At 50.1% G+C, this 13,259-nt stretch overlaps 1 protein-coding gene across 1 annotated transcript in view; it reads left to right on the top strand.

The window, feature by feature from the left end:
- The window catches only part of CATSPERG (cation channel sperm associated auxiliary subunit gamma), a 76,700-nt gene that overhangs the window by 5,449 nt on the left and 57,992 nt on the right, over nt 1-13,259 (top strand). Inside the window, exons 2-5 of the mRNA XM_048501729.1 lie at nt 4,537-4,663; nt 4,763-4,838; nt 8,412-8,567; nt 12,593-12,764. Of these exons, the coding sequence (XP_048357686.1) occupies nt 4,537-4,663; nt 4,763-4,838; nt 8,412-8,567; nt 12,593-12,764 (531 nt within the window). The remainder of the gene's footprint in view (nt 1-4,536; nt 4,664-4,762; nt 4,839-8,411; nt 8,568-12,592; nt 12,765-13,259) is intronic.

Raw genomic sequence — 13,259 nt, 5'->3', positions numbered from 1 at the left:
CAACCAATAGGTATCAATTACCTGGTCACTGACTTCTGACCTCACTAACTAATTTGCATGCAACAATTAACTCCTTCATTACTGGATTGTGTGACTGGCACTTGCCAAGTCCCATCACTTTGCCCGCTCCCCACTGCCTTCCAGCTGACTGCTCTGCCCACTCCTGAACCTCAAGAGCACAGGCATCAGCCTTGAATCCAAAGTGATGGTGTTTTAGCGCAGCAGCTGAGGCGGCTGGTTCAGGGTGGTGGGGGTTCCTAGCATGGAACGTGGGGCCTGTGGCTGCTGCCCAGGGTGGGATCACACCTGTGTATCAGCCCCTCTCCAGAGAGGTTGACTGGACCGTCAGAATGGGTGCTTGAAAAATGCATCCTTGCAGCTCAGAAAACAGGGAGGTTGAGGGAGAGAGCCCGCCAAGCAGGTTTGGGAAGAACCTCAAATCTAGAAATACCAGTTCTTTAAGCTGGGAGTCAGGGTCGCTGTAATATTGCGTTGAAGACATCAGAATACATCTGACTATCTGACTAATCCGTAGCCCAGTTCTCCTGGTTCATAATTCGTAGCCCAGTTCTCCTGTCTATCATAGTAACACCATTATCAAATTTGCCGATGACACAACGGTGGTGGGGCTCATCTCTGGAGGGGATGAGTCTGCCTACTGGAGTGAGGTGGACTGGCTTCTCTCATGGTGCAGGGAAAATAGAAGCTTATAGGACAAAGGAGCTTATAGGTTCTTAATACTAACAAGACAAAGGAGCTTATAGAAGGACTATAGAAGGAATAGCTCAGAAATTCAGCCCTTGACTATAAATGGAGATCAAGTGGAGCGGGTGGCTAGTTTTAAATTTAATCATAATCTCTTTATGATTAAAGAGGACTTGGCCTGGGGCGTACAGACTAGGGTTGGTCAATACTAAAAAAATTCGGTAAAATTCGGATTTGGGTATTTTGGGGCATAAAATGATTTGTATGCCCGAATCTGAATCATAGCCGATTCGGATATGCCCGAAAATTCGGGTTAATCCGAAAAATTCAGGTCCGTTTTATTATTTTTTTTGAATTTTTGGTGTTTTTACACGTTTTGGCCTGCAGGGGACGCGATTTTAAAGCAAGCGGCACTAAACTTTCAGGATATCATCTGGAGACTGTCCTGATGATTCTCCCCAAGTTTGGTGCAGTTTGGTTCGGGGGGGGCAAAGTTATTGACTCTCAAAATGGGTGCCCCATCCCCCATTGTTTCCAAAGGAAGCTAACAGGAGACGGGGCTACACTTTTGAAGGTCCATAACTTTGGACCCCCTGAACCAAACTTCACCAAACTTGGGGAGTATCATAGGGGCAGTACTTGTATGATACCCTGAGTAGCTCTAAAACTGCACCCCTCACAGTCACCCAAAGAAATTTCCCCAGATTCTGTGCTCTGTAGTGGCTGGCTGGCTCCATTGCAGTCAATGGGAAATTTCTGTGGGAGGGCTGTGGAGTGCACATTTCTTATGGTAAACCCACAAAACTTTCAGGGTGTCTTCAGGAGAGTCTCTTCATGACCCCATCCAAGTTTGGTGACCGTTGCTTCAAGGGGTTCAATGTTATGGGTAGGGTCCATCTCCCACTGCCCCCATTAGCAAAGTTCCTCAAACCTGGATGGTGTCATTCAGAGACTCTCCTGAAGATACCCTGAACGTTTTGTGACGGTACCTTGATAAATGTGCACCCCACAGCCCTCCACCAGAAATTCCCCATTGACAGCAATTCAGAAGTCACTACAGGAAAAAGAATCTTGGGCAAAATTTTTGGGGTGCCTGCAGGGGCACATTTTTAGACATATCAGCACCAAAATATCAGGGTATCATCAGGAGATTGTCCTGTTGACATCCTCCAAGCTTGGTGCAGTTTGGTTTAGCGGGGCCAAAGTTATGGACCCTCAAAATGGTAGCCATCATCTCCTTAGCTCCCATTGGAAACAATGGGGGATAGGGGCCCCCCTTTCAGGGTCCATAATGGGGGATAGGGGCCCCCCTTTCAGGGTCCATACCCTGAAATTCAGTGCCACTAGCTTTAAAAATTCCGGTTTTCATGTTTCACCGCTTCTGCACATGAAGCCTGCTGGAGTGAGTGAGCGGTGAAACATGCAAACCAGCATTTTTAAAGCTAGTGACACCAAACTTTCAGGGTATCATCAGGAGACTGTCCTGATGATACCCCCAAAGTTTGGTGCAGTTTGGTTCAGAGGAGCCAAAGTTATGGACTCTCAAAGGTGTAGCCCCCATCCCCTATCAGCTCCCATGGGAAACAATGGGGGATAGTTGCACCCCTTTTGAGGGTCCATACCTGAACCAAACTGCACCAAACGTGGTGGGCAACATCAGGACAGTCACCTGTCTCTTTTAGACAGCAGTTGGGAGCTGAGCAGCTGTTGGGAGCTGAGCAGTTGGTAGAGGGCTGAGAGGTGCACATTTCTGAAGGTAGGCTCATAAAACTTTCAGGGTATCTTCAGGAGAGTCTCTGGATGACACCATCCAGGTTTGGGGAATTTTGCTTCAGGGGGATAAATTCTATGGGACCCAAAAAGGGTAGGGCCCATCTCCCACTGCCCCCTGAAGTAAAGTTCCCCAAACCTACATGGTGTCATCCAGAGACTCTCCTGAAGATATCCTGAAGGTTTTGTGGGTTTACCATGAAAAATGTGCACTCCACAGCCCTCTATCAGAAATTCCCTATTGACAGCAATGCAGCTAAGTCACTGCAGAACAAAGAATCTTGTGCAAATTTCTGGGGGTGCCTGCAGGGGTGCATTTGTAGATGTTTAGGTACCAATATTTCAGTGTATCACCAGGAGACTGTCCTAATGTTGCCCTCCAAGTTTGGTGCGGTTTGGTTCAGGGGGGCCAAAGTTATGGACCCTCAAAAGGGTAGCCTCATCTCCTTAGTTCCCATTGGAAAGAATGGGGGATAGGGACACCCCTTTTGGGGGTCCATAACTTTGGCCCCCCTAAACCAAACTGCACCAAACTTGGAGGGTATCATCAGGACAGTCACCTGATGATACCCTGAAATTTTGGTGCCGATATGTTTAAAACTGTGCCCCCTGCAGGCCGAAACGTGAAAAAGACAACAAAAATAAAAACGCAATTCGGCTGGTGATCCGAATCCCATGGATTCGGATCTGTTAGGATTCGGACAGCTCAGATTCGGACCCTGTTCATCTGAATCCGGCCGAATCAGTGCAGATTCGGTAAAAATCCAGATTCGGACTGTCCGAATCTCCAACCCTAGTACAGACTGCTGCGGTGGTTAAGAAGGCCCAGCAAAGACTGTACTATCTGAGACTTTTAAGGAAGCAACAACTGGATGGAAAACTCCTGGTGTCCTTTTACCGCTGTGCTATAGAGAATGTCTTCACCTACTGCATCTGTGTATGGTTCTCCAGTTGCACAGTGGCAGATAGGAAGGCGCTCCAAAGGGTGATCACTCCTGCACAGAGGATTATCGGCTGCCCTCTCCCCTCCTTGGAAGAACTCTATAATTCCCGAAGCTCATGTCAACAGGACATAGTTTAAGCTTGGCAAGATAGTGGGGATGCAGGCATATGACAGGTGCATCTTCCCAATTTCAGTGCTCCCAACTGCTGTCTAAAAGAGAAGGTCAGAGTGGCCTCCAGGGTAGCTTTCCCTGCATGTCCTAACCAGGACCCCGTAGGTATTCTCAGTGTGTGGCAATGTCAGAGTCTCTGTGCTTGCTTAATGCTTGCTCTCTTTATCCTCCATACCGTGCCTCTCTGGGTTAATGGTTCTTTCTTTCTCTCATGCTGGCAATGTAGGTAGTTAGAAGCATCTCTGGCGCCTTCCCTCCATCTCTCTTTCTGGCATCTTCCTGGCACCATCTCTTCAACGGCCTTGCAGATGGACTTCCGCTTTTTTTTCACTTTCCCGCTTTTGCCTTTCAAAGGAATGGGGAAGGAGGGGGTTAGAACTGGCTTTCACAAAACCAGGTGCATGCTGTTCATTTCAACCAACACTTGACCATTCTTTGTTTCTATGCCCTAAATGCAATAAGATACGCATGAAATACATGAATTCCATTTTCTTGCAATGTTCTCAGTGGCATGAGTGTTATAAGATACCCAATCTCCTGAACAGCCCTGATGTACTCTTTTGTGAAACTGTTGCAAATTTTATACTGGAAATTAGTAATTTTAACTGTATTTCTTAACCTTGTTTTGTTTTAAAATTTTGTCCTGTTTTATATGCCAATAAAGGCTTGTGTTGTTGTGAGGATGTGTTGTTGTTCATTTCAATGAAGGCTTCTGATTCACAAAGATCCAGAGTCCATCATTGAATGAAGTCATAGACATGACAGGCATAATCTCTGCAAATAACCTCACGAAAAGCCCACAACTGTTCTTGCCAGTCCGTCCAGTCATGTCTTCCGCTTTACAAAAGCGTCTTGACTCCGTTACCCAGAAGAGATTCCCACTCACCGCAGGGAACCGGCCATTCTCCAGGCTCAGCTGCTGTTCCCCCCCCCCCCCGGGCTCTAGGAAAATGTGAGAGTGAGGAGGTGTGTCGGATGTGCTGGTTCACTCCCATGCCAATGATGAACGGCAGCGTGGTGATGGAAGTCTTCGTGGACAGCAACGGCCTCGGGATCCTGGTGGAGGACAAAAGGTGAGGGAGAAGCGCGGAAACTGAACCGGAATCATTTCTGATGCTGCTCTGCCCATGTCTCAGGGGACTGTTTGACGACCCCTCTCTCTTCGTCCACAGGTTCTCCATCAACGTCAACGGCTTTGCAAAATTCAATAAAGAGAAAGGTGAAATCGTATATACGATTGGAACAAAGGTGGAGTTGTTGGGGGTTCCCAGACAGGGTGCTTGGAGGATCAACTGGAGGTTCTGAAACCCTAGCACAGTGATGGTGAACCTTTTCGAGACTGAGTGCCCAAATTTCAACCCAAAACCCACTTGTTTATTACAAAGTGCCAATACGGCAATTTAACCTGAATACTGAGGTTTTAGTTTAGAAAAAAATGGTGGGCTCTGAGGGGCGCGTTACTCAGGAGTAAGCTTAGTGAAGCAACCGTACAACGCTTCAAATGGGTGAATCACGATCCTAGGAGGGTTTACTCAGAAGCAAGCCCCATTGCCAGCAACCGAACTTACTCCCAGGTAAAAGATCATGTCCAGGCCAACCTAGATGTGTGTGTGTGGGGGGGATGATTTTCCACCCCCCCATGATGAACTCTGTGCGCGAGTGCCCACAGAGAGGGCTCTAAGTGCCACCTCTGGCACCCATGCCATAGGTTCGCCACCACTGCAACTCCAGGATCTGCATTTTGATTATTTTTGTTCAGCACCCCCTGCCCCCCCCCCAATTTCCTGTCTAACGGCCATGTACTATGAGACATCAGAGGCTGTGGTAGGAATTTCAGTTGCTGTCTGAGGCTCTCCCACATATCTGTTGCTGCTGTCAGGGTCTCAGAGGGAGCGGGTCCTCTGTCCTCACCCTTTCTGAGAAGGTGGGCAGGTTTGAGACAAGGCCCCCAGAACCATGGTGGCGAACCTTTGGCACTCCAGATGTTATGGACTACAATTCCCAGCAGCCCCTGCCAGCATGGCCAATTGGCCATGCTGGCAGGGGCTGCTGGGAATTGTAGTCCATAACATCTGGAGTGCCAAAAGTTCGCCACCACTGCCCCAGAACATCATCGTGGACCTTCAGAGGTCGATGAAACCCAGTTTGAGAAAAGCTGCTTTGTAGCAGGGGTCTCCTTTCCAGAGGTAAATGAGTGCAAAAGGCTGGTTTGTCTTCCCAGCCATGGTGTGCACCATCAGGGGTGGCCCGTGCTGCGCCTTATATAGGTCACATGGGAGTCCCTTAACACATTTGAAGTCCTTGTCAGGCTGGCTTCTAGGACAAGTTTTAATTGTGGCACCTCAGTGTGTTGCCTACATAGGCCAGTCGTAGGCAGAGCGGGTGTATGAGTAAGGAGGGGGTTAGATCTCCCAGTCTGGTCAGTGACACGGCTATTCCAATAACAAGGTGAGTGGTATACACTTCATACAAACACCCCTTAGAGAGTGAATATCTCTATCCTTTTCAAGGCCAGCCTTACACCCTCTGGGTCCCGTTTTGGAGAGTGCCTATATCCAGGGGCGTAACGAGGCAAACTGTAGCCCTGGGCAAAACCTGAGTTGGATGCCCCCCCCCACGGGGGCCAAAGTTATGGACCCTCAAAACTGTAGCCCCCATCTCCTATTAGTTCCCAGTGGGGGATGGGGGCACCCCCTTTGGGAGTCCATAACTTTGGACTCCTTGAACCAAACCTCACCAAACTTGGGCGGGGGGGGGGGTAGCATAAGGCCAATCTCCTGATGATATGCTGAAAACTGCGCCCCCTGCAGGCCAAAAATGGAAAACCACTAAAATACCCAAAAACGAACCCTGCGTTTTGATGCCCCCCACAAGGTGGTGCCCTGGGCAGCTGTCCACCTTGCCCAATGGGCATTACGCCCCTGCCTATATCCAGTTAGTCATTCTAGAAAAGTGTGATTCAAATTTGTTAATTTACAAAATGCTGCAAAATACAGGCATTCAGTCACAGGCAAGGCAAACGCCAAGTCTGTCTAGCATATAACTAACTATAAACTTACAGGCAACTCCCTCCATAGATTCTGGCAGTTCTTTTAGTAGTTCTATCAGCAAAGAAGAAGAGTTTGGATTTATATCCCACCTTTCACTCCTGCAAGGAGACTCAAGGTGGCTTACAAGCTCCTTCCTCTCCCTACAATAGACACCTTGTGAGGCAGGTGGAGCTGAGAAAGTTCCCAAGAACTGTGACTAGCCCAAGGTCACCCAGTAGGAATGTAGGAGTACGGAAACACATCTGGTTCACCAGATAAGCCTCCACCACTCAGATGGAGGAGTGGGGAATCAAACCCGGTTCTCCAGATTAGAATCCACCTGCTCTTAACCACTACACAACGCTGGCTCTCCAAAGACAGTCCACTCCTGTGCAGCAAAGTAGCATATCCCTCAGCAGAGAAACAGGTTGTTTTTTGTTGTTGTTTTGCCAATGAAGGCTAACCCTTTTCTAACTCCCAACACCCCGCCCAAGCCAGTTGATCTGTGATGCTTAGCCAGTGACTAAACATCTGCTGTTTGCAATTCGTGCTTCCTAAAAATATTTCCACTCAATCGAGACTCCAGCTACACATAACCTAGGTCAGTGATGGCGAACCTTTTCGAGACCGAGTGCTCAAATTGCAACTCAAAACCCACTTATTTATTGCAAAGTTCCAATGCGGCAATTTAACCGGAATAACCCCCTTGAGCAGGGTCCTGCCTGTGTAGCCTCCAGCAAGTCCCACATGCACCATGCTGCAACTCTGCCCCCTCTGTCCCCCCGGGCAGCAGCCACCTGGAGCACAGGGACCAGGCCCAACAGCCGAGTCATCCCTGCTCGCTGAAATGCACACACATCAAAGTCCAGCAGCCCAGGCCAGCCTAGATGTGTGTGTGGGGAGGCGATTCTCCCCCCCCCCACATGACGAACTCTGTGAGCACGTGCCCACAGAGAGGGCTCTGAGTGCCACCATGGACCTAGGTTTATGGTACCAAACAGGGAAGAAAGTGAGTATGTTTAAATGATTCCCAGACCACACACCCATCCACACAATTTGTTAAAGTGAAGAATGAAAGATAAATCTCCAAGTGGGCTCTCTCCGGGGGGGGGGGGGGCGACTTCGAATGGTTGCCATGAGCACAGGGGGAGATTCACAAGTTAAAACCTGGGAAGCGGCAAGTCTTGGGGAGATCTCTTCGCCTTGCCTGCGATTTCGGACCCAGTTTATCTCAGGAGCAATATCAGGTAATAACGTTTTTCCTGTGTTGTACCTGCTTCGGAGTCCAATGGGAGGCAGGCTTGGCTAAATGCTCCTTCTTAGACACACAGTCACGCACGTGCAGAACCCTGCTTTGTCTGTAGGCTAGCAGGAAAAGAAGAAAGGACTCTGGTTTTCTTTCTGGCATGCTTCCTCTGACCCCCGCCCCCCTGCCCCACATGGCCATGGAGCAGTGCTGAACAGTGACTTCCTGCAGTCATGACAACAAACCATTCCTTGATCATGTTGCATATATATGGGCCTTTCCCCACTTACTGTTTGCGGCGCGCTACCCGCAGCGCAAGTCATTTCTGCTGCTATATCGCCGCCCGGACCTTGGGGAGCCCACTGGACCCCGCACTAATTTGGGCAGAGTAGCGCGCAGCAAACAGTAAGTGGGGAAAGGGCCCTGTGACTTCCTGCAGTCATGACAACAAACCATTCCTTGATCACGTTGCATTTATATGTTAGGCGCTGTTGTGAAGGGCGCCTGCTTGACCTTGTGCTCTGCTCTCTTCTCTGGCCTCTGCAGTTGCCTAACCTGAAGCGCATCCTGTCCTTGAAGGAGGTATCCCGTCCCTTGTGGGCCACCTACGACCAGGCCCCAGTGGTCATCATCGGTCAAGTGCCTGGCTGGAAGGTCATCCTTTTGTCGGATACACAGTTTGACGATTTCTTGCCAGTAGAGGTAAAGATAAAAGAGGTCCTTGCATGGTGCATCTCTGACATTTTGTGGATGCAAAGGCCTTCTCGATAGCAGCATAGCAGATGGCTGGCTCTCAGGCCCCTTCCGCACACGCAAAATAATGCATTTTCAAACCACTTTCACAATTGTTTGCAAGCGGATTTTGCTGTTCCGCACAGCTTCAAAGAGCATTGAAAGCAGTTTGAAAGTGCATTATTCTGCATGTGCGGAATGAGCCTCAGTTTGACAACAGCAGGTTGAACCAGTGGGGGAATCCCCACTGTCAAAAAATCGTGTGATACGGTAAAAGTCCTGGCTTGGGCAATGAGTCCCCATGACTTCAGTGCCCAACTTGGATCCATCCCGGCCCCGGGGCGCGCTCTCCCCCTCATCCCACATTTTTAAAAAACCGGCAGGAAAGTACACCTTTTTGAAAAATGTGGGCTGGGACCGTATCGGCGGGGAGGCAGCAGAAAAACAATATGGTTTATTTTTCCTGCCCTAGGAGGCACAAACCAACCAGAGCACAGTGGGCTGGGTGTAAAACTCAAGAAGGGTCCAAGAGCTTTATTAGAACTGTGTCAAGCCCCAACGGCCAGGGAGCTGAATCTGAGATCCAAACTCCCTGGCCCCAGTATATACCTTAAGGTTACAGTTTGGTTCAGCCCATAAAGCCCCCACCTTTGCATTCCCCCAATATCAGCATGAGAAGAGACAGTAATACAGTTATAACGTTTTGGGAATAGGCGAGTTACTCCTTGTGAAAGGAAGACTAGAAGTACTTGGCAAGCTCTATTGAACTAGTTACAGTGGTGGGATCCAAAAATTTTAGTAACAGGTTCCCATGGTGGTGGGATTCAAACTGTGGCATAGTGCCAGTGGGGTTGGGCAAGGCACGATGGGGGCGTGGCCGGGCATTCCTGGGGCGGGGCATTCCTGGGCGGGGCTGTGGTAAGGACGCAGCCGCTGCGCCGGTCCTTGGGCGGGAAACGAATGCAAGCAGGCGCAGGCTGCCACGCACGCCGGTGCACCTCCTGCTAGACTGCTTCAAGTTCTGCGCGCTACTGCTGAGAGGAGGGGTGTAACTAAGGCAAAAATCACGTGGCAAAATCACCTATTAGTCACCCCCTCTCGGCACACACAAATAATTGGTAACCTACTCTCGGGAACCTGTGAGAACCTGCTGGATCCCACCTCTGACTAGTTACATGCGAAACAAAAGGCAGAGGCTCCGTGGCCTTGGGGCAAGGAGATAGCGAGCCCAGCTGCAGCTGGGCTATGTACGTGCTCTCTGGCAGGCCAAGGATGGCGTGGCCTGACACTGGGCCCAGAGAATGCAAAGGGTTTTTTTGTTGTTGTTTTGGTCGTGGCTTCGTAGGCATGACCCTGCAAAGAGAAGGAGAGCTAGCACAGAGTGTGTGTACCAACGAAGCTGTGCAGCCGAAAAGTCAAAAAATAGACATCCTATGTTTCTATGAAGCTGTGCACTCAGAAAGCTAAAAAAAACAACCTTCCTCAAGCAGAGGGGAGGGGCCGCGTTCCCACCCCAACACTGGAAAGAGCCGCAGAGGAGATCGTGGGCTCATGGAAATAGTTAGTTTTTGATCCTGGGATTAACTTTGACCCCCTCAACAGACTCATGCTGCGGTGGGGATGCAGAGACCGGATGAAAAGGTGCTGTGTCTTATGGAACCGGGGGGGGGGGGGGGACACAGTTTATTTTCCCCTTAGTGTGCCTATCCAGGGTATCTAATTTGCCTGCTGAACTCCTAGATTCAGTCCCTGGCACTGCCTGCTAAAATTTACTAGCTGCTCGGAGAAGGCACGTTTAGAAAGATTATTAAATATCGAAGTAAGGCAAGGGTCCTTGGTAACAACAGTGAAACGGGGGTAGGCAGCTGCACGCGCACACACACGCGCGTAGTCACAGGAGCGCACTGCCTTCTGGGGCGCTGCCGTTTCCCGCCCTGTGACAGGGCTGGAAATGGCAGCGCCCCAGAAGGCAGTGCTCCTGAAACCTCATGTGCATGTGCGTGTGGCTGCAGGAGCGCACGGCCTTCTGGGGCGCTGCCGTTTTCCGCCCTGAAATGGCAGCGCCCCAGAAGGCCATGCGCATGTGGCCTCGTGCGCATGCCCGCACAGTCACGGGAGCGCACTGCCTTCTGGGGCGCTACCGTTTCCCGCCCTGAAATGGCAGCGCCCCAGAAGGCCGTGCTCCTGTGGCCGCGCGCACGGGAGGCTGCCGCACTGTCTTGCACCCCAGAAGGCAGTGCGGCAGCCTCCCAAAAATCGGGAAAATGGAAAGAATCCGCGGGACGCGGGACAAATTTTGTGAAGGCGGGACTGTCCCGCCAAAAGCGGGACAACTGGTCAGCCTAGTAAAGTGCCAGAGAGCCCACCCTGCAAAACAGCCATTTTCTCCAGGGGAATCAATTTCTATCTCCTGGAGGTCCATTGTAACAGTGGGAGATCTCCAGGCCTCACTTGAAAGTTAGTCAGATATATATACATGCACCTTAATGGCTCCTGGTACACCAGTACCTGTATCTTTGAATAAATCCCCCAAAGCAGGGGTGAAATGAGGGAGAACTGCGCCCGGGGCGTGCATGTGCCCTGTGTTCCTGCTGTGGAGCCGCCCGACCCTGCCCTGCCCCCAAATGCCCCCTGAACACCCCCACCACCCCAGTGGAACGCCCCAGCTGCGCCCCCACTGAGGCGCACGCTGGGGAGTCATGCCCTTCCTCTATTGGCACTCTAAAGTTATACTGGGTAAATTCAAAGTTAAGGTGGCAAGGTCTAAATTATTCAACTTGTATCACTCAAAAATTGCCCATTTGAGTGATGCAAGTTGAATAATTAGACTCACACAGAAAAGCTTTGGTGAATTTATTTAAAGATACAGGTACTGGTATACCAGGAGCCATTAAGGTGCATATACCTGCCCCAACCTCATAGTCTGGTTGGTTGTTACCTGGAAGTTGGCGACACTATCCCTGCAGCAGCCATTTTGGCTTTGGCTCTGCAACTGAAACTGAACTAATAATAAACTGGAGCTTTGGCTCTGCCTCCTGTGGCAGCCATTTTGTGGTGATGCTCACCACCCCCTTGCAAAATTCCAAAGGTGGCTGCGGGCTCAAAAAGGTTGTGCGGAGTTTAATGGTGATGCAGGGTGCCTCGTAGATGTCTGTCGGTGAACTTATGTCAATAGGAGGAGTCCCAGGCTGTTTTTGCACGGTCAAAATATCCCAGGGTAGAACCGGGATCTTACATACCGCTGCTGATTTGTTGCGGTTTCTCCTTCTGCACGGCTCCTGGGTGCTTCGAAGCGGTTAAGGCAGGACCGGTACGTAATGTTTCCTGCACTAGCCCACGCCTTCTTCCATTTGCACCACGATGTCTTCTGCGATCTCTTCCGCACATGTGTGGACAACCTCCATTTTCCTCATTCTGATTGGCTGATTCTCCCCCTCCCCATTCCCCCACTCACTTTAACTAGCTTAGTTTGAAATTGAGCCCAAAACTCCTTCTGTGTTGATAAGAGGGCAACGATCCTCTCAAACAGCCATGAATGTAAAGACAAAAGGGGGGGGGGCAAACAGGCGAGCAGAAGAGGAAGGCAACGATCTCACAAGCAGTTGTCGATTAAAACACAAAAAAAGGGGACGGAGGAGACGAAAAACAAGCACTTCCTAAGCCTACGCAAACGTTTGTTGCTTCCAGCATCTGTTGATTGGTGGGGTGGACCAGAGCGGCAAGGCAGGAAAAAGAGGGTAATTCTGCTCCGGTTCTGCTCTGGTGGTGTTTGCACGGCAGTGGGGTCACACAGCAGCATTTTTAAAAGTACTTTCTCTTCGGCGGTTTTTGAAAGCTGCGGGGCAAAGGGAAAATAGCGGTTCAAAACCATGCGGAATTCCCAGCTGCACAGGGATATTTTCTGTGCTCACCCTGGGATATTTTGACCACGCAAAAACAGCCCGTCTTCCCTCCGAAGACTAGTTCCGATTGCTGTTTCCCCCCTCTTGTTGCAGGTGTCCATTGACAGTTGCTGGATTGGCTCCATCTCCTGCCCGCAGGCGAACTTCTCCTCTGCCATCGCGGACACCATCTCCACTGAAAGTACCCTCTTCATCCGACAGAACCAGCTGGTCTATTACTTCACAGGATCCTACAGTGCCTTGCACATGAAAACCACAGGGTCGAGTATGTAAGCCTGAGGGGAGCCCTTCCCTACACTGCTCTGACAGCAGAGGCACTTTTCCAGTGGGCTGTCCATTTTTATTCTGCCTTGCTTGCAGTGGCGTAGCTGCCAGGGGATGGGGGGTGCGTGTGGCACCGGGCGCACGCCTGCAGGGCGCGGCAAAAATAAAAATATTTTTTAAAAGGGGGTGCCCCCATTCCCCATTGTTTCCAATGAGAGCTACCGTGTTTCCCCCAATATAAGACAGTGTCTTATATTAATTTTTGCTCCCAAAGATGCGCTATGTCTTATTTTCAGGGGATGCCTTATTTTTCCGCTCCACAGCTGCATGCTCTGGTGTTCTGTTCGACGGGCATGCTTCCAAACAAAAACTTTGCTATGTCTTACTTTCGGGGGATGCCTTATATTTCACACTTCAGCAAAACCTCTACTATGTCTTATTTTTAGGGGATGTCTTATATTCGGGGAAACAGGGTAATAGTAGATGGGGCTCCCTT

The sequence above is a fragment of the Sphaerodactylus townsendi genome, linkage group LG06, assembly GCF_021028975.2.
Source record: "Sphaerodactylus townsendi isolate TG3544 linkage group LG06, MPM_Stown_v2.3, whole genome shotgun sequence".
NCBI lineage: Eukaryota > Metazoa > Chordata > Lepidosauria > Squamata > Sphaerodactylidae > Sphaerodactylus > Sphaerodactylus townsendi.
This window is presented reverse-complemented; position numbering and strand designations above follow the sequence as displayed.